Genomic DNA, 20,747 nt, shown 5'->3' on the forward strand with positions numbered 1-20,747 from the left:
TGTAGGAGATCGAAACTTGATCACTATCAATCATCTCATATGCACATAAACTATTTTGGAATTGAAATTTGAAACTACTGGAGCAGTGGCTTTGAAACTTCCTAATCCTGTAATCCTTTTATATAGTTCTTCATGTTGTGGTGATCCCAACCATAAAATTGTTTTCATTGCTACTTCATAACTACTATTATGAATCATAATTAAAATATGTTTAGAGATAGAGGTATCCAAAGGGGTTGTGACCCATAGGTTGAGAACTACTGTACTAGAGGAAAAGACAGTGGGCATTAGACTAGGTAGAGATTTTTAAAATAGAACTCCAATAGTTCAGAAAATATTTGACATGTACAGTTATATTCCTTTGAAATAGTCTGTATAGTGGGGGTGAAGAGGTGTCTGAGTGGTCAAAATTACTTCTTGCTCCTATAGACTCAGGTTCAGTTTCCAGCATCCATCTGGTGACTCACAACCATCTATAACTTCAGTTTCAGAAGCTCTCTTCTGGTATCTGTAGGCAACAGGCACACACATGTTGCATATACACACATACAGTCACTTGTCACACACATACATAACATGGAGTTTCCATATTTGGGGTAAGATGCAGAAACAGTATTTACAAAAATAATGACCAGGATTTTTTCTATATATGACAGAAACTCAGACCTGCAGTCTCAAGCAGCTCAACAAATCCTAAGCAGTAGAAATATAAGGAAAGGGACACTATACCACATCACAATGACATTATGCAAATAAGCTGAGAGGATAAAATATCAGAAGCAGCAGGAAGCGGGAAGGCACGTGTGCCATATGAAAATGAGGGCCACAGTAGACTTCCTGAAGTGAGCAATGGGAACACAGACTCAATGGACTATATCTTAAAAATAATTTTACAACACGATAATCTAACTCACATGGGCATGTCAATACAGGAAAAAGACACAACACAGAAAAAAGATCAGGCAAATCCAATGTGCATGTTTTCTCACCAAAGATCTCTATACATAGAGAATGTCATGGAAGGTGTTTTTCCTAAAGGAAGAAATAGCAGCCTCAATAAAGTCACTGCTAGGAGCTGAATTAGCAAAGGCAAGAATGCTTCCGGGTAAGGTAGGAACAAGGCTGAGATATCCACTGTGTCATTTTCATTGGATTTAATACTAGATCTCATACAGGGTTATTAAGCAATGAGAATTCTATTTGGCATTGACTTTTTCATGGTTTTGTTTTGTAAAGAAAATGATAAACTTATTATGAAATTCATATGGAAATAATGGAGTAGTCTTAATGTAGTCAACACAACTTTGAAAAAAATGTTAAACACCATGTAGCTAATGCTTTCTTAATTTAAGACTTTTTAATAAGGGTTTGTTCTATCAATACTACCTAGTCCTGAACACAAAAAGACAAACAGAACAGAACAAAGAATTCTGAAATACAGCCACCCACACAGGCAGGGCTGAATTTCATCAAAACGTAAAGAAGCAATTTAGCTGAGAGCAAACAATGCTTTCAAAATGACAAATACTCAAATATTCATAGGTATAACTTATACCATACTTGATTTTATTTAAATATGCATCAAGGTCTAACGCATATGCAACTAAAAGAAAGGAAGGAAGGAAGGAAGAAACAAACAAACAAAAACCCCAAACTCTTAAAATGCCAATGTTTGAATAGGCACTTAATTGAAGAAGAGACATAGCATATAAGCTCAGTTCTTAGTAGTTAAAGATATACACCATAAAACCTACATAAGATGCTACTGTGTATAAGGCAGAATACTAAGATTTACAAGATTTAAGACTTAGCCTAACAAATACTAGAAGTTTGTGTTAGACCTAGGACTCCTGTACATTTATGAGATAAATATGAAACGGTACTGAAATATTACACAGAAATAAAACATTAACAGATATAGATGCATTCTAAATCTCTAAACACATATATGGAGTAAATGGTACTCTATGGGAGAAGGGTGCATACCTTGTGATTCTATCTATGGAAGATGTAGAAAATGAGAAGCACAAAGTGTGCTACATCAGATTGGCTTCTGCACAGCACCAGGAGAGTCTGGGGGAAAGCCATCTGTGGGGCATTACAGGCCTTTTAGGGGTGAGAGACAAGCTCTCCACCTTGTCTGGGGGTGATAGTTTCACAGAAGCAGGCACAAAACAAACCTCAGCTATTCACCTTTGCATAGATTCAGTCTATCCATGATGCTACAGACAAGGTATTTTTAAAGTTTTATGTGTGCATCTCCCAGCACCGGTCTTGAGGCTCTAACTGCACCCTGTCTGCAGGGTGTTGTGGTCGTTCAGCCTTCTCAGTCCTGAGTTCTTTGCTCTCTTTAATGACTGGTTTCCATCTCTCTCCTCTATTGCCCTTAACCAGATTTATTCATTTACTTGACTCCAGTAGAATCTCAATTTGTAACAAGCCATTGATTTCTTGTCTTCTGTTTAAAAAGAGTTAGCGACTATCCTGCCCATCCCTCTGAAAGGAGATTCCATCCAAACCTCATCACTCATTCTATAGTTACACAATCCCAAATGATTCTCGAAACCAATTCTTAACACTTTCTCATTGGTCCATATTCAAGCAAATAACAAAATCCCACACCTCACTTTTAAAACACTTAAACAGATCCAAGATGGTTTATTTAGCACATAAAGAAGATGCGATCGACTTAGATCTTAGACTCCTCTGTGACTTTTTACCAGATAATGACTAAAAAAATTCCCCCCAAAAGAGTTATAGAAAGAAAAGAATACTGGACACAAAAATGATTTCTTGCTGTTAGGTGCAAGGCGTTAGAGTTTATAAATAAGTGTCCTCATAGACAGTGAAATGTCATAGCTTTATCATCAACCATTTCTTCTGAGTGGTCTAGTCTCATTTCCACCAGGATGGATAGACCAAGTGGCTCCCCAAATATCCTTTCTATCATTAGTCACAAATCTTAGGATGTAGCGCAGTGCTTGTCCAGCTCATGGATTCCTAGCTCTGAGGAGTCACATCACAAGTCACAGGCTACACAGTAAACCACATCCAAACTTCCTCTAATGCTGCTCCAACTGTACACCTTTGTGTGCACATCTTGTAATTCACAAGAGTAAACAAAACATTTTCCCCATAGAGAGATTCCCTGAGCTCTGCCTAATGTTTGGAAGTGAGGAAAATGTTTCATAATATTAAGTTAAAATTCTAGTTTTCCTTTTCAGTATTTTTGCACAAGATTAAACACAATGCTGACTTCCTTAGTCTTCATGGGTGTGTGTGACAGTCATTCTCAAACACCTTTGTCCCTGTGATAGCTTGAGAGCATGTACTTACAAGTAAAACCGCTCATCCCATACTGGATTCAAGTTTCCAAAGATGGTTTTTGTTCTTCTTTTATTTTTGCCAACTTGAACTGTCACATAAGGATCACTGGATCCTGTTTTGTCCTTTGCCTGCAGGCCTTGTGCAGAAACCACTGAAATGAAACAGAAAAAAACAGCTTCAATAGGACAATGCTTCCAGGAACAAAGCCATTAGAGAAACTATTTTTTATCAGTAGTTTCTCCTGGGTTTGCAAATCCATCTTCACCACTCCCATTCTTGAAGCCCACTGATTTCCATAAACATCCATTACAGACTTTGCACATTGACTGGACTGTCTTCCCTTGTCCTTTCTCCCATTGAGCACTACCCACTGTGTGTGCCTACCACTTTTCCTTTGTCCATTTCTTGTTGGATATTAGATGCTGGAAACTGTGTTGCAGGGAGCACAGGAGTAAGGCTATTTCCTTAAGATAGTGGTTTCATTTCTTTGGGGTGTATACTCCATAGTAGGGCTTTTGGAGCATGTGGTAATTCTATTTTGAGTTTTTATAGGATTCTTGCTGCTGTTCTGCACAATAAAACTATTAATTTATATCCACCTCTCTGTTTACTGTACAAGGCTACTATTCCTCCAAATTCTGATGCACACTTATTTTTTGTATGTTCAGATGATAAACAGTCTAACATGTGTGAGGAAGTAGCTCACTGTGTTTGAGATCTGAACATTTTTTCCACATACTGTTAGATAGGTATAAATCTCATTGTCATAAATGTTGACTCAAGTATTTGGCTAAGTTATTAATAGAAACTCATAACGAAATACTGTCACTTCCCACAGCATGCATGAACTTTGAAGACATTGTTTTAAGTGAAAAAAACCTGATACAAAATGATGTCATTCCTAAAGCAAGACTGTACTACAGCACAGTGTGCAAAAAGCTGTTGAGGTCTGAGGAAAGGATAACTGTGTGTGTATAAATATATAGTTTACTTTTGGTAGGAGGAACATACTTCAAGAAACATATCACATAAAAAGGCAACTACAGCAAATGCTACACACCACATCATTCAAACACAAAATGGGTGTCATAAGCTTTTAGGACAAAATGATAATGATGCCACAAAGTAGCATGTTTCAAAACACCATTCTGTATATGACTAGAAACATAGGCTAATAACTGTAAATTTAAGAAGTCAGGAAAACATACAATGATAAATATTTACATAGATGTATTTGCTTAGGTTACATGCATCTTATGCAAAAAATATTCATCAGAATTCAAATGTATGTGATTTTAAAATGTAATGAATTTGGTATGAGTATAGATTAGTATAATCTAATAAAGTATCTTCATTTTATTATATAATAAAAGTTAAGAAGACTGCTCTATGTTTCTGGTTCTGCTTATTTTGCCAGCATGTACGTATATATGCCATATGAGTACAATGTTCATAGAGGTGTGAAAATGGCATCAGATCCCCCGGAACTGGAGTTATAAGTGATTGTGAGGTCCGGGTAAGTACTGGGAATTGAAGCCAGGTTCTTTGCAAGAGCGACAAGTGCTCATAAGTATCAACCCATCTCTCTAGCTTCAATGTGCATGTTAATATCACCCAAAGAACCAACTTTAGAGTTTTAATTTAAAGAATTTAAACCACCATTAGTCTTAACTTTAAGATCATGTGAATGACTGTGAGGTTAGTTACTAAAATGACTCTCCTTAGAGAAACACATAAACAGTGACCTCACTGAAGAGATTGTTGATCCCACTGGCATTATTCAGTAGTAGGCAACTGAAAAGCTAATTTTTGAAATATTTGGTATAGTGATGAGTTAATTAGTTGAATACATGGTGAAATTATTCTAAATTATCCTGCATATATTTGAAAAATTGAAGTAAACAGTAGATTTGTCAACATTGACAAGATTTTTAAAAATCTATTATTTTGCCAGCAATTTTTTTTACGAATGGTGACTCCTGAGACACATAAAAAACTTCTATATGAGATAAGAAGAAATGTATTCTACCTGTAATGGTTATTTTTGCTGACCATTTAGATGTCCCATCCAGCACACTCTGCTTGGCAGCCTTTGTGTACTGCACGAAATCCTCTTTGGAGATCTGGAACATTTCCTGAATGACTTCAAACACCTCTGGCCTATTTCTCTCCCTGATTTTCATTCTTTCCTTCATGGCTGTGATGATGGTCAGAGTCTTATCCTCAGCACCGTGCTTAGAGCTCTTCTCTGCGGCCCCTGCAATAGAAAATCAGAGGCTGTGTGACCACGCAGGAGTCCCTCTGTGATGGTTCAAAAGGAGATGCAGGAGCATCCAAGACTTAGTTTGAGGAGCTGGGATGGCTTTTCTGTTAAACACCAGGAGAATGAATCACTACACTGGGAAAAATTAGTGTCACTAGTGTTATTGGCAACAGAGTAAACTTCTACAACCATAAAATATTAGAATAAATGAGTTTTACAGCCGTTTGGTTTGCATTAAAAAAACTTCAAAAACAACATAAAGGGTGCATGCAATCAGTCAGGTATGTCAATAACACATGTATGTATTCAGTGACTCTAAACAAAGCAGAAAACTAAATTGACTGTAACTGGTGCATTTCACTTGGAAATCAATATCCAGAGCTCATTTATCCAATTTATTCTTAGAGGGATACACTATAATGAAATGTTGAGTTTTCTTTACATTAGGAGAATTCCCTTCCACACTTACATACTGAAACACAGCTCAAAATTCACCTGAGTTATTTGCAAGGGGAATTTGAAAATCTCTAGCAGACAGCACACTTAAACCCTCACCAACATATTCAGAGTGTCAACTGAGTGGAATTTCACTTTTAACTAAACCTTGATTGACAGGAAACTTTTGTGATTGACATCAACTTTCTGGGCATTCTGTGATTCACAAATGTTTCTGGTTATGGAGTACCTCCAAATACTATGTCTGTGGCCCTCAGCTTCTCCCACTCACCGCAGGCATCATTGATGCTGGGTGCGGACCCCTGGGATATGAGTATGCGTACATGTGTGCACATACCTCTGTCATGGCACACATGGAGAGGTCCTGGGGACTGAATTCACAATGACAGTGTTGGTGAAAAGCACCTGTATCTGTTCTGCCATGAGTCACCAACCCTCAAAACATATTTAAATGAGAAGATTAAAAAAGAATGAATCCTGCCTTAAAGAACATTCTAAACACCCTACTCATCTGTTAGAACATGCCCTATAACAGCTGCATATTTGTAAATTATGTGTCATTAAGTAATTAAGCATGTTTGTAATTTACCAGTAACAGCTTGACTACACAGTGAATAATTCTTATTTAGTAAAATGTAGCTAGGTTGGACTGTGTGGCTGCACTACCTAACAGGCATATTCAGCTTTCAGCATTGGAATGCTACTTAGACATCAGGGATGGGTAGAAAAGACCTTCAAGATTCAAAATGTCTGGAGAAATTTGCTTAGTGACAGTCACACTAGGACTTTCAAAGGGTTAGAAACAGCATGACGATGTTCATTTTCCACCCTCCTACCCAAAAGGTTAAGGTAAATGGCCTGGTTAGCCCAGAGGTTCGGGGAAAGAATTCTCCAGTCCTGGGGTGTCAAGGGGCCTGGTCTTATGCTTCTACATTCAGGATGAGTCCAGATGAGTGCTACCCACACAGTAAATGCTCACATCAGCAGCAACTACCAAATTCAAAGCTAAAATGTCAAGAGTGTTCTTCTCCCAAGGAATCACATCTCTGACAATTAACTTTGAAATCTTTGCCCTCTTCTTTTGATGTTCTAGCTGTGTTTCTGCTTGAACATGTACGGAACAATCAGACCTGTGAACTGAAATTGCCAATTTTGGGAGGGAAGGCTGACAGAAACTTATGTTCAAGCCCCTTATCTGTCATTTCCATAGAAGATATGTAGCTTTGAAATTTTTCTGTGTTTATTTTGCTTCTGAAGAGCTCCCATCAGAGTTTCAGACATGAATTCATAATTAATTTGGAAGCTGATCTGTAAGCCCTTTCCATTGCTCCATTGTTCTTCAAACCCACATCTTAATTTTCTAATCAGACTGTTTTTTTAAATTGCTGCAATTTGTCACAAATTTCGAGTCCTTTGGGCTTATTCTGTTTATTTCAAAGTAATTCCAAAGTAATCAGTGATAACAGCAAATAAGCATTTATGTAAGTCTTTCAAAACACTCTGGTAGCTTCCTGAAGTAGTGATCGACAGCAGCTGAGATCAAAGGAGATACAACACAGCAAAGCTCTCTGTCACGTGGGATGCCCTGCTCAGATGCAGCCTTCATCACCCTCTTTAAAACCACTTCATGGACAGATCAGACAGCACAGTTACATACAACAGAGCAGAGGAGAGAGTTCGCTTTAGACAGAAGCAAGTGTCCTCCAGTCAGTCAGAATTCCAACTTACACAGAAGGGAATGCTGGGAAACTTGTCCCTTTCTGCATAATTTCACAAGGCTATCAACCAGAACCTCTCATTTTCTTTATTTTTTGACTATTATTTGAATGATAAAAGTTTTCATGTGACATTCCTAACTTCCTATTTCACAACTTAGTATTTTCCAAATAATCATGTCTACTGTTTCTCTCTCCCCATCTCTCTTTCTCATCACTTCGTTCCACCACTCTCTTTAATTATATATTGTGTGTTTACAGATTTATTAATATTTACATACATATACAACTCCAGCATTCTTCTTTGTTCCCGGCAACACATCTTCACTCTTTAAGTCTCTTGCCTCAGTGCATTACTATCCACTCTCAGATTGTATTTTTATTTTCTAACAGAAAACACAGCCCTCTCAAATCTAGCAATCGTGCCTGTCCTTTGCTACCGAAAACAAAGGCAACAGACAAGCCCCATTCGTAACATTAGCACCTCCATGTAATATAACCACTGCCATCTGGTAAACACTCAAGCAACCCTTGTGTGTTTACCACTCACACATGTCCTGCTTACCTGTGTTATGTCTGTGTCTCTAGCTTGTAGGGAAAACGCTCTGTTAAATGTACATCCTAACATCTAGCACACTGTTTAGACAATAGCACATTCTTAATAGATACAGAAGTCACACACGTTCTTGAAGGAAATAAAGGGAAAAGACAATCATAACCAATTCAATGAATCACCCCCTTCTTGCATACTATGCCAGGGCAACAACATTGGAGGGAGTACTCCTATCAATGAAAAATAATTAAAGTACTGAAAAATACAGTTTTCAAGTGAAAACACCTGGTCCTTGGATTCTGATTTGGAATTCACAGAAAGCACGGGCTGTGTGCCTGTCACTAGAGAGCTGAGTGTGCTGAATCTGAACTTGATGGGCCTTCACAGCATATGTATCTGACAGTCTGGGCGACACAAGGTCCTGTACCCAGCTACACACAGAAGCAATGGTTAAGATCAACACAAGGGCAGGCACCCAGCTACACACAGAAGGAATGTATCATGACCATTGAGCAATTAGGTGCACGGGTATATAGTTAGCAATGTTTGGGATGAAGGAGACAGCCTGGGGTAAGCCCCCACCTGCTAGTCTCTAGTTGATGCGTTCTGAATGCTTGCACTCCCCCCTCCCAAATGTCATCACTGAAGCCTAACCACCAATGGGACAGTGTTAGGGTAGAGAGTTCAAGAGAATAGGAAGGTACTGAGGGCCAACCCTGATGAGTGGGACTTAGTGCCCTTATAGGACAAGGCAAGGGAGTCCCTCTCCCCTTCTCCTCCTTGTGGAGCACAGTAAATCAGTAGCTGGCAGTGGAACAAATGCTGCGGGTGACTGGGGGTTGATTCAGTTCTGATACTCAGCATCCATCTAGTTTATGGTAATTTGCTATAGAGTTCCAAATTGACCAGAAAACCAACTTTTGGCACTTGAATTCTCTCCTCTCTTCCCCTCCCTTCCTCTCCTCTCCTGGCCCCCTCCTTTCTTTTTTTCCTTTATTTTTAGACAGGGTCTCATTTGCCAGGCTGACCTTGAATTTGCTATGTACTTGATGGTGCTCTTGAAGGTCTGATCCTCCTGACTCTGCATCCAAGTGCATTCTGGGGAGCATATCATGCCATGCTTGGTTTCATGAAGAATGAAGTGCTGTACCCTGGGACTTTCATTATTGCTAAGCAAGCACTCTACCAACTGATCTTCACCACAACCCTCATAGTTACTTAAACCTTAGTTGCCTCATCCATAAATAAAAGGGAACAATGGTAATATCTCTTTTAATGAGGCCTGGTGAGGACTGAGCTGAAGTAGGTAGATAATAAATAACGAGAGTTATCATCGTCTAATGATGATTAAATGTGGGATTTTAGAAAGTCAAACAGGCAGAGATCAGAGCCATCTATCAAAGTATTCCATCCTAACAAGGGATTCAGAACTTTGAGCTCCCTAATTACTGCGATGCACCCATGAACAGTGCCAGATCCGCTAACTGCCAAGTGCTACTGTTTCCATCGCTATTACCCAGTTGGGGTCAATACAGTGCTTAAAGACAAATGACATTAAAGTACAAAGAAAATCGAAAAATTAGGGTTTTTTGTTTGATAGTTTTTAGATATTCAGAAACCTTTACATCCACTTGAGGTTAATAGATCTAGGTGGTAATGGCTTAACATCCAAGTGAGAGTGCATGAAGTGCCTGGATCTGGAGTACTGCTTTTGCTGTCTGCAGTTTCTAGCATAAAAATGTGTCTTTCCCCGTGACATCACGTGGGTGGTCCTCTCTGGATGCCTGTTTTCTTTCCAGGGACTCATGTAGGTGGCCACAGAGTTGACATCTTCCCACCCTTCCCATTAGATGCTCTCTTTCTTTCACATGCCTTCAGTCTTTTCATGGGATAGACCGTGACTCCCCCAGAGACCACCTCCTCACCGCAGACTCGAAGCTCTGTAACCCACTGTTCTTGCAAACAAAGGCCTGGATAACTGGAGGAGCATCTTTCCCACCCCTGTAGGTGGATGCGTGATGAAGATGGGGGCATGTGGGCTGGGGGCCCTCGCTCGAGGAACTGCCACCTCTTACAGAAGCAATTTGACTGTCAGTGGATCTGACTCCCAAACCAAGCCAAACCCCAAACTCCCCTGTCGTGCTGGCTCTGCCTGTACCATCCCCACTGCAGTTAAGCATCCCCATCAGAAATTCAGTCCTCTAGGATGTTTAGGAAATGTGTTCACTAAAATCCAATTAAAAAATCAGGACAAGTTACTGTATCTTTCTGGTAATTTCTCTGATTTCCTAATTAGTCTAGAGTAGCAAAAATATCTCAATGGCTTAGAGGGAAAAGTCAATAATTTTAAAACGTATTCAATTTTAAATATGTCAAGGAAATCTTAAGGAAAAGATTAAAGAAGGAAAGATGTATTGTTTTTTAAAATGATATTTAGTTTCCTCACACCCTACTCTGAAATTAAAGAAAATAGAACAATACATGAAAAACTTTAAACACTGGTTTCTTTCTGCTTCTATTCTTCCTTCAATGCCTCTGATACCCAGGAAGTTAGCTGTACAAACAGTTCACACTGCTGTTGGAAGCTGCTGGAGGCTCACTGCTTCTTCATGCTGTCTCTCTGTAGGATACAAACATTTCCCAGGGTACCATTTCTGACCTTGCCCTCCTGTGACTCGCTGCAATGAGATGGACAGGCTTTTTCATTATTTTGTCTAAGCAAGATCATGAGGATAAGCAAGTGTGTGTACTCTGATGAGTGGCCACTGTTTCCTTAGGAAGTAGAACTATCACTCTGGTCCAGCCTGTTCTTCAAGACTGTTGTGGGTTGCTTGGATTTGCTTTTATTTATATATTCTTTAAAGCCACTAGATAACGGGTTAGATATCATTATGACATTTTAAGGGTTATTTTTAAGTGTGTGTATCTGTGTGTGTGTGTGTGTGTGTGTGTGTGTGTGTGTGTGTGTGAAAACACAGGTACCAACAGAGGCTAGAAGAGGGCATCAGATCCCCTGGAGCTGGAATTGCAAGCAGTTGTGAGCCACTCCATGTGGGTACTAGGAACCAAGTTCATATCATGCAAGAGTAGTGAGTGTTAACCCCTGAGGCATCTTATTAGCACTTGACATTTTTAAACTAAGAGTGTTTATGTGGTCCCTCCCCATCTCTGCCAGCCTGACCTCTGCTTGTGACCTCCCTCCTTTCTTTGTCTATGACCCATGTTTCCTTTACCTCCACCCCATTCTTTCTCATCACCTGCTATTATCCTCTCTTGGACTCTCTTCTAGATTTTTTGGACTTCCTTCTCATTTCCACCTGTTTGTACACTCGCACACACCCACACGCGCACGCGCGCGCGCACACACACACACACTCACACACCCACACACCAGAGGCTAGGATCTGCATATAAGAGAGGAAGTGGCTCTCAGGGTTTTCTAGTCTCTGCTGCTCCACTTTCATCGTCTGTCCCATTCAGACAGTGCAGTCTATTCTGAGGCTCAGACATCATCAACTAAACCCAGAAAACAGAACCCCGGGGAGTCTTAGGGATGAGCTCTGTGTTCTTCTCCATAAAGTCAAGTGCTTTAGAACAAGGAGCTCTACAAAAAGTCTCAAAGATACTGTGCTCCAGCCAGGGCCTGTGGCGGCCACATGTTCCCTGTTCATGAAACACGGACAGCTGCTACCTTCTCCATGGTGGGCCTGAAGAGCACACACAAGCACTGAAGCTCCAGGCACAGGAAAGCCCAGGGATACAGATGCTGACAGATGCTGGGACTGAAGAGGAGTAAGTCTCCTTCCATTCCAGTTCTGTCCTTCACAAATGTAGCCACCATTTCTGGAATAGCACCAAAGACTAAACTGGAAGTGTTGCCCACTTAATCTTTTTTTTTTTCTGAGACAGGGTTTCTATATATTGTTTTGGAGGCTGTTGGTCCAGCCCGGCCTCGAACTCACAGAGATCCGCCTGCCTCTGCCTCCCGAGTACTGGGATTAAAGGCATGTGCCACTACCGCCTGGATGCTCACTTAATCTTTGTGATGTCTGGTTAGATCTGGGATAGAGGCTAGACTACCGTGAAAACACTGTGAACCAGAAAATGAAAGCTTGTCAGGTTTATTGATTTTTTTTCAGGGAGATAGACTTTCCATCTAAAGTTTTTCTCAATGTGGCCACCTGTTCTCTTTCCTGAATTTTCCCCTAGGTCCTAGGACAAATTCAGCAACATATAATTCTGCATGGATACTTTTATGTGTCTTAATCTTGACACTTTACTCCATAAAAGTAGCATCATGACCATGCCATGGACATAACTATGCTTCTGTTTGACTTTTCCCCTCTTACTTTAAGAGAGGTGAGTGAGCTCTTTATTTTATGGAAGAAGTGAAAATTATGAATGCTAGCTAATTTTCTTCAAACTATTCATAAATATTGCTCATTAACTGCTTTTGAAGGCTTAAAGATTACCTATTTATTTTAAATAATCTTTTATTACAAAAGGCTTGAAATTTTATGTGCATCAATCCAAGTGCCAATCAGACAAGCTTCAATAAATTATCAAGGTGCCCATGTACATATGCATGTACTTGTGCTCTCTCTCTCTCTCTCTCTCTCTCTCTCTCTCTCTCTCTCTCTCTCTCTCTCTCTCTCTCTCTCAGTCCTTGACAGGACACCAGACCCTCTGAACTCAGAACTCAATAATCCACTGGGCTCTTTGATCTACTCATCTAGTGTCTCCAACTTTATATTGTTGTACAGAAAGATTATCCAGTCATTCCATGCTACTTAAATCTTTGTTTACTTTAAACATTTATATGTATGAGCATTTGAGCTCTATGTTTGTATCTACACTATATATGTACTTGTTGCTCGCAGAGTACAGAGGGCTTCAGATACCCTGGGACTGTAGTTACAGATGATTATGAGACACCATGTAGTTGCCGGATCTAAAACCTGGGTGCTGTGCAAGAACAGTCACTGCTTGAAATCACTTAGCCATCCCTCTAGTGTCCCCATCTCTTGCCCAGCTCTTTTCACTGTACTGTTTATGATTTTTATCCATAGTTTATTCCCCATTTATTAAGACTCTATGGGGCTTACATGTGTGCTAAGTTATAGAGAAGTAAATATTATTTACTTTCTTCTAAGACTAAATCCCCTACCCAAGGGGGCTGCTCAATATATTCATCCTATTTAATTGTCACAAAATATTGTGTTTGAAAACATTGGCAATGGGATCACAAAAGGAGAGGAATCAATATCCAATTTGCAAACCACACAAACAGCTAGATCTTATTAACGCTGTGAATTTAAAGGGGCTAGTATTAGGACACAGAAGCGTGGCATAGCATTAGTCGAGGAGACAGAGAACACACCTCACAAGAACTTCTTGCTGAATAGCTGGTAAAAGACTCTCTGACCTTATGTGATATTTGGAATTCTCAAGAATTAGGGCCAAACACATCTTTTGTGGAACTTGGAGCTAGTAAGTTTAGGATCCAACATTATGTGCAGATTTTTATTGTCTTTACATTCACATCTATTCTATATTGTGAGGACAATCAAAGAAAATAAGTTTTAAACAACAAGATAAATTGTAATAAAAAATCACAGTGAGTTGTGTCTATTCAGAAGTATCAAAGGGTAAAGAGCCTATCAACACATGGCCTACATTATACCTAGAGTCAACATAGATTATTTCATGCACCCTTCTCAATACATTTCTGGGGTGAATTTTATCAAAAAAACAAATTTGTTTAAAATTAAGAAAACATCATTGGGTCATAGGTCAAGCTCATTTACCTTTAATTCTCGAAAACAAGAGCCCCATTTCCAACATCCATGAAGAGAATGTAGAAGATTACCCAGTCAGGCAGTAGCAAATAGAATTGGAAAAGCATTCCATAGCTCTAATTTCAGGATTGTGTCCTGGCCCCAGTTTAGGTAACATTATATATGCTCACATCACACAGGACTATTAGCAGAACAGACTAGAGGTTCCTTTGAGATTCTATACAAGCTGAGGGTATACTTTCTGCATGAGGTCTCCCTCTGAGGATTCTGGTGGTGTCTAATTCCTGGTTCAATCCAGCGGGGATGCCCTAGTTAGTTTTTATTGTAACCTGGAAAAAGGAAACTTCTCTTGAGGAATTGCCTCAATCATATTGGCCTATGGACATATTGGTGAGAGATTGTGCTAATGGCTAACTGATACAGAGGTGCCCAGGCCCCTTTGGGTGGCTCTGTTCCCTAAGTAGCGGGTCCTAGCTAACTAAGCACAATCCCGAGAGTGAGCTACAAAGCAGCATTCTCATTGTTCTCTGCTTCAGTTCTTACTTGAGCTCCCATCCTGATTTCCCTTAATGACAGACTGTGATTTTTAGTTGAAATAAACCCTTTCCTTTCCATGTTTGCTCAGTGTTTTATCACAACAAGAGAAAAGTGAACAAGAGCAGAAGATATACCATCAACTCTGTGACTAGATGGACCATCAGTATCTCATTTGTATGTGTGGTAGGAGAAAGCACATACAATATGTTGATAAACAGGGATGTGGAGATCTAGGATGAGGACACAGGCAGGCCTCCTCAGCCTGAGTACTCACTCTGCAGACAGTCAGCATTGAGGAGGTCCTGACACTTCTCATGACATTTCACCCCACACTCCAGACACTTCATGCCTTGCCTTGCAATGCCCCACAGCAGCCCTTCACATTCGTAGCAGTAGGTGGGCGTGGTAGCTGTCCAGACCTCAAAGTTGTGTGGGGTAGTAGAAGAAATGGGGTAGATCAATGCCTGCAAAGTCTTCTTGAAGACGTGCATTTTCTGTGAGGATGAGAATGAGAACAAGGCAAAGCAAGTCAGTGGATTTGGGACATTTCAACATAAAACACACCATTTTACCATTTACCTTTACCCTTAAACTTGCTATTTTGGGGGAGAAAGAGAACCTTTGATTTTGATGTAAATAATGAGTTTTAGCCTGTCATTCTACTTGCTTATCTTTATGTTTTAAGACCCAATTTGGTTATTTTAACTAAAGAGCTCCCCAGCAATACTCCAGACTGAATAGGGCTCTACTCTCAAACTCCCCAATAATCTTCTAGCTGGATAGGGCTCCACTGTCATGCAGGTTCTTTCACAGATGCCTATAGCTCTAACCACCTGCTCATGGCTGTGCCCCACTATACCACAAACTCAAGGAGGGCAAGATGAATATTTTACCACCCACAGGGGTGCTCAGAGCCTAATCCAGTCCCTGTATGATTAACTTGAAATACTAACTTATGGTTCCAGAGCCTGCAGATCGCCTGGGAACTGCACAGAGCTCCCAATCCCGGCGGGAGCCAAGCACCCCAGACTCCAGATCTTCTCTCCCACCAAAGAGACCAGGAAACTACAGGAGCCAGGGAGACCAGGGGAGTAGCTGTTCCGGATCAGGTACAACAGGACCCAGCATAGGGTCCAGGGGACCAGGTAGGAGGCTAAGCGCCCCAGATTCCTGTTCTTCTTCTCTACCCACGGACCAGCATTTGGACAAGGCATAGAAGAACCACCAGATTACTGGACTTACTAGCACCCACCAAAAGGGAACTCTGGTCCCCAGACCAGGAAGGGGCTCTTTCTGCACCCACTAAAAGAAGAGATGGGAAAGAGACAATACAAAAACACAGTCAGCAACAGAAAGACAAATATGACACCGCCAGATTCTAGAGACTCCACACCAGCAAGACCCCAATATTCCAACGCGAAGGAAGCAGAAGAGAACGACCTTAAAAGCACTTTCATGAAAATGATTGAGGCCCTAAAAGAGGATATTGGAAAATCCCTCAAAGAAATGGAAGAAAAAACAAACCAAAAAATGCAAGAAATGGAAGAAAAAACAAACCAAAAAATGCAAGAATTGGAAGAAAAAACAAACCAAAAAAAGGCACGAAATGGAAGAAGAAATGAAGCAAAAAATGCAAGAAATGGAAGAAAAAGCAAAGCAAAAAATGCAAGAATTAGAAGAAGAAACATACCAAATAAGGCAGGAAATAGAAGAAGAAACAAAGCAAAAAATGCAAGAAATGGTAGAAAAAACAAAGCAAAAAATGAAAAAAATGGAGGAAGAAACAAACCAAAAAAGGCAGGAAATGGAAGAAGAAACAAAGCACAAAATCCAAGAAATGGAACAAAAAGCAAACCAAAAAATGCAAGAAATGGAAGAAAGAACAAACCAAAAAATTCATAAAAGGCAACAAACGGACGAACAGATAAACAGAAAATTGCAAGAAGCAATGCAAACGCTGCAAGGGTTGAAAACTGAAATAGAGACACTAAAAAAAACACAATCTGAAGAAAGGCAGAAAATAGAAAAGCTGGACAAACAGTCAGGCACTACCAATACAAGCATTACCAACAGAATAGAAGAGATGGAAGAGAGAATCTCAAGTGTTGAAGATACATTAGGAGAAATGGATTTATCAACCAAAGAAAACCTTAAATCCAACAAATCCTTAACACAAAACATCCAGGAATTATGGGACACCATGAAAAGACCAAACCTAAGAATAATAGGTATAGAAGAAGGAGAAGAAATCCACCTCAAAGGGGCAGAAGGCATATTCAACAAAATCATAGAAGAAAACTTTCCCAACCTTAAGAAAGACATGCCAATGAAGGTACAAGAAGCCTACAGAACACCAAATAGAGTGGACCACAAAAAAAATCCCTCGCCACATAATAATCAAGACCCCAAACATACAGAATAAAGAAAGAATATTAAGAGCAGCTAAGGAAAAAGGTCAAGTAACATATAAAGGCAGACCTATCAGAATTACACCTGATTTCTCCATGGAAACTCTGAAAGCCAGAAGGTCCTGGATAGATATTCTACCTACACTAAGAGACCATGGATGCCAGCCCAGACTACTATACCCGGCAAAGCTCTCAATCACTATAGACGGAGAAAACAAGATATTCCATGACAAAACTAGATTCAACCAATATGTGTCCACTAACCCAGCCCTACAGAAAATTTTGGAAGGAAAACTCCAACCCAAGGAAGCTAACTACAACCAGAAAAACATAAGCATTAGAGAATCCCTCTCTACCAACAGCCAAAAGAACAAAGGGGCGAAATTCCACCCATAATTCCACCAACAACAACCATCGCAAATCGAAGAAGGATGAGCATTCAATGGTCATTAATATCCCTCAATATTAACGGCCTTAACTCACCCATAAAAAGACACAGACTAGCAGAATGGATTCGAAGACAGAACCCTTCCTTCTGCTGCATACAAGAAACACACCTCACCCTCAAAGACAGACATTACTTGAGAGTTAAAGGTTGGGAAAAAATTTTTCAATCAAATGGACCCAAGAAACAAGCAGGGGTAGCAATCCTAATATCTAACAAACTAGACTTTAAAATAAAATCAATCAAAAGAGATGAAGGAGGTCATTACATACTCATCACAGGTGAAACCCACCAAGACGAAGTGTCTATCCTGAACATCTATGCCCCCAATACAAAGGCATCCACATTCGTTAAAGAAACATTATTAGAACTTAAATCTCATCTAAAGCCCCACACAGTTATAGTGGGAGATTTCAACACACCACTCTCACCACTAGACAAGAATACCAGACAGGAACTCAACAAAGAAGCAAAGGGTCTAATAGAAGTAATGACCCAACTGGGATTAACAGATATCTATAGAACATTTCATCCACATAAAAAAGAATATACCTTCTTCTCACCACCACATGGAACCTTCTCAAAAATCGACCACATACTTGGCAACATATCAAACCTCAGCAGCTACAAAAAAATTGGAATAACTCCATGCATCTTATCAGACCACCATGCCTTAAAATTAGAATTCAACAACAACACAAATTGCAGAAAACCTACAAACTCATGGAAATTGAATAATGTTCAACTGCACCATCCCTGGGTCAAAGAGGAAATAAAAAAAGAAATTAAAGACTTCCTCGAATTCAATGAGAATGAAGACACAACATACCCAAACCTATGGGACACTTTGAAAGCAGTGCTACGGGGGAAGTTCATAGCACTAAGTGCTCACATGAAGAAACAGGAAAACAGTTAAACCAGAGAATTAACATCACAGCTAAAAGCTCTAGAACACAAAGAAGCAAACTCCCCCAGGAGGAGTAGACGCCAGGAAATAATCAAATTGAGGGCTGAAATCAACAAAGTAGAAACCAGGAAAACAATACAAAGAATCAATGCAACGAAGAGTTGGTTCTTTGAGAAAATCAACAAGATAGACAAACCTTTGTCCAAACTTACCAAACAGCAGAGAGTGAACACGCAAATTAACAAAATCAGAAATAAAAAGGGGGACATAACAACAGACTCTGAGGAAATCCAGAGAATCATTAGGTCATACTTTGAAAACCTGTACTCCACAAAATTCGAAAATTTAAAGGAAATGGATGACTTCCTGGACAGCTATCATTTGCCAAAACTAAATCAAGAACAGATAAGCAATTTAAATAGACCTATAACCCCTATGGAAATAGAAGCTGTCATCAAAAGTCTCCCAACCAAAAAAAGTCCAGGTCCAGATGGCCTCAGTGCAGAATTCTACCACAAATTCAAAGAACAGCTTATACCAATTCTTCTCAAAGTGTTCCACACAATAGAAGCAGAAGGGTCTTTGCCAAACTCTTTCTATGAGGCTTCAATAACCTTGATCCCCAAGCCACACAAAGATACAACCAAGAAAGAGAACTTCAGACCAATATCCCTCATGAACATTGATGCAAAAATACTCAATAAAATACTGGCAAATCGGATCCAAGAACACATCAAAACAATCATTCACCACGATCAAGTAGGTTTCATCCCAGGGATGCAGGGATGGTTCAACATACGAAAATCCATCAACGTAATCCACCATATAAACAAGCTGAAAAACAAAAATCACATGATCATCTCACTAGATGCTGAAAAAGCCTTTGACAAAATCCAACACCCCTTCATGATAAAGGTCTTAGAGAGATCTGGGATAACAGGGACATACTTAAACATAATAAAAGCCATATACAGTAAACCAACAGCCAACATCAAACTAAATGGACAGAAACTCAACGCAATTCCTCTAAAATCAGGAACAAAACAAGGCTGTCCACTCTCTCCATACCTTTTCAACATGGTACTTGAAGTTCTAGCTATAGCCATACGACAACAAAGGGGGATCAAGGGGATACAAATTGGGAAGGAAGAAGTCAAACTTTCACTGTTTGCAGACGATATGATAGTTTATATCAGTGACCCAAAGAACTCTACCAGGGAACTCTTACAGCTGATTAACACCTTCAGCAAAGTGGCAGGTTACAAGATCAACTCAAGAAAGTCAGTAGCCCTACTATATACAGAGAAATCAGAGAAACATCACCCTTTACAATTGCCACAAACAACATAAAATACCTTGGGGTAACGCTAACCAAACAAGTGAAAGACCTGTATCGTAAGAACTTTGAATCTTTAAAGAAAGAAATTAAAGAAGCCCTCAGAAAATGGAAAGATCTCCCATGCTCTTGGATAGGTAGGATCAATGTAGTAAAAATGGCAATCCTGCCAAAAGCAATCTACAGATTCAATGCTATCCCCATTAAAATCCCAGCACAATTCTTCACAGACCTTGAAAGAACAATAATCAATTTTGTATGGAAAAACAAAAGACCCAGGATAGCCAAAACAACCCTGTTCAACAAGGCAACGTCCGGAGGCATCACTATCCCTGACCTCAAGCTCTATTATAGAGCTATAGTCCTGAAAACAGCTTGGTATTGGCACAAAAATAGACAGGCAGACCAATGGAATCGAATTGAAAACCCGGGTATTAACCCACACACGTACGAACATCTGATCTTTGACAAAGAAGCTAAAAATATACAATGGAATAAAGAAAGCATCTTCAACAAATGGTGCTGGCATAATTGGAGACTGGCATGTAGAAAAATGCGGATCGATCCATGTTTATCGCCATGCACAAAACTTAAGTTCAAATGGATCAAAGACATCAACATAAATCCAGCCACACTGAACCTCTTAGAAGAGAAAGTGGGTGGTACCCTTGAAAGAATTGGTACAGGAGACAGCTTCCTGAACATAACACCAGTAGCACAGGCAGTAAGATCAACAATTAATAAATGGGACCTACTGAAACTGAGAAGCTTCTGTAAGGCAAAGGGCACAGTCAGCAAGACAAAAAGGCAGCCCACAGAATGGGAAAAAATATTCACTAATCCCACATCTGACAGAGGGTTGGTCTCCAAAATTTACAAAGAACTCAAGAAGCAAGTCTCCAAAACAGCAAAGGACCCAATTAAGAAGTGGGCTGCAGAACTAAATAGAGAGTTTTCAATAGAGGAGTCTAAAATGGCTGAGAGGCACTTGAGAAAGTGCTC

General features: G+C 39.8%; 1 protein-coding gene across 5 annotated transcripts in view; it reads right to left on the reverse strand.

Annotated features, from left to right (window-relative positions):
- The window catches only part of Unc13c (unc-13 homolog C), a 449,289-nt gene that overhangs the window by 235,781 nt on the left and 192,761 nt on the right, over positions 1-20,747 (reverse strand). For all 5 annotated transcript variants that reach the window (XM_005073734.3, XM_040739669.1, XM_040739671.1 and 2 more), the window contains exons 8-10: positions 14,924-15,143; positions 5,357-5,584; positions 3,337-3,478 (exon numbers count right to left, since the gene is read on the reverse strand). In XM_005073734.3, coding sequence (XP_005073791.1) covers positions 3,337-3,478; positions 5,357-5,584; positions 14,924-15,143 — 590 coding nt within the window. The remainder of the gene's footprint in view (positions 1-3,336; positions 3,479-5,356; positions 5,585-14,923; positions 15,144-20,747) is intronic.

This window comes from Mesocricetus auratus, unplaced genomic scaffold, assembly GCF_017639785.1.
Source record: "Mesocricetus auratus isolate SY011 unplaced genomic scaffold, BCM_Maur_2.0 Super-Scaffold_100691, whole genome shotgun sequence".
NCBI classification, from domain to species: Eukaryota; Metazoa; Chordata; class Mammalia; order Rodentia; family Cricetidae; genus Mesocricetus; species Mesocricetus auratus.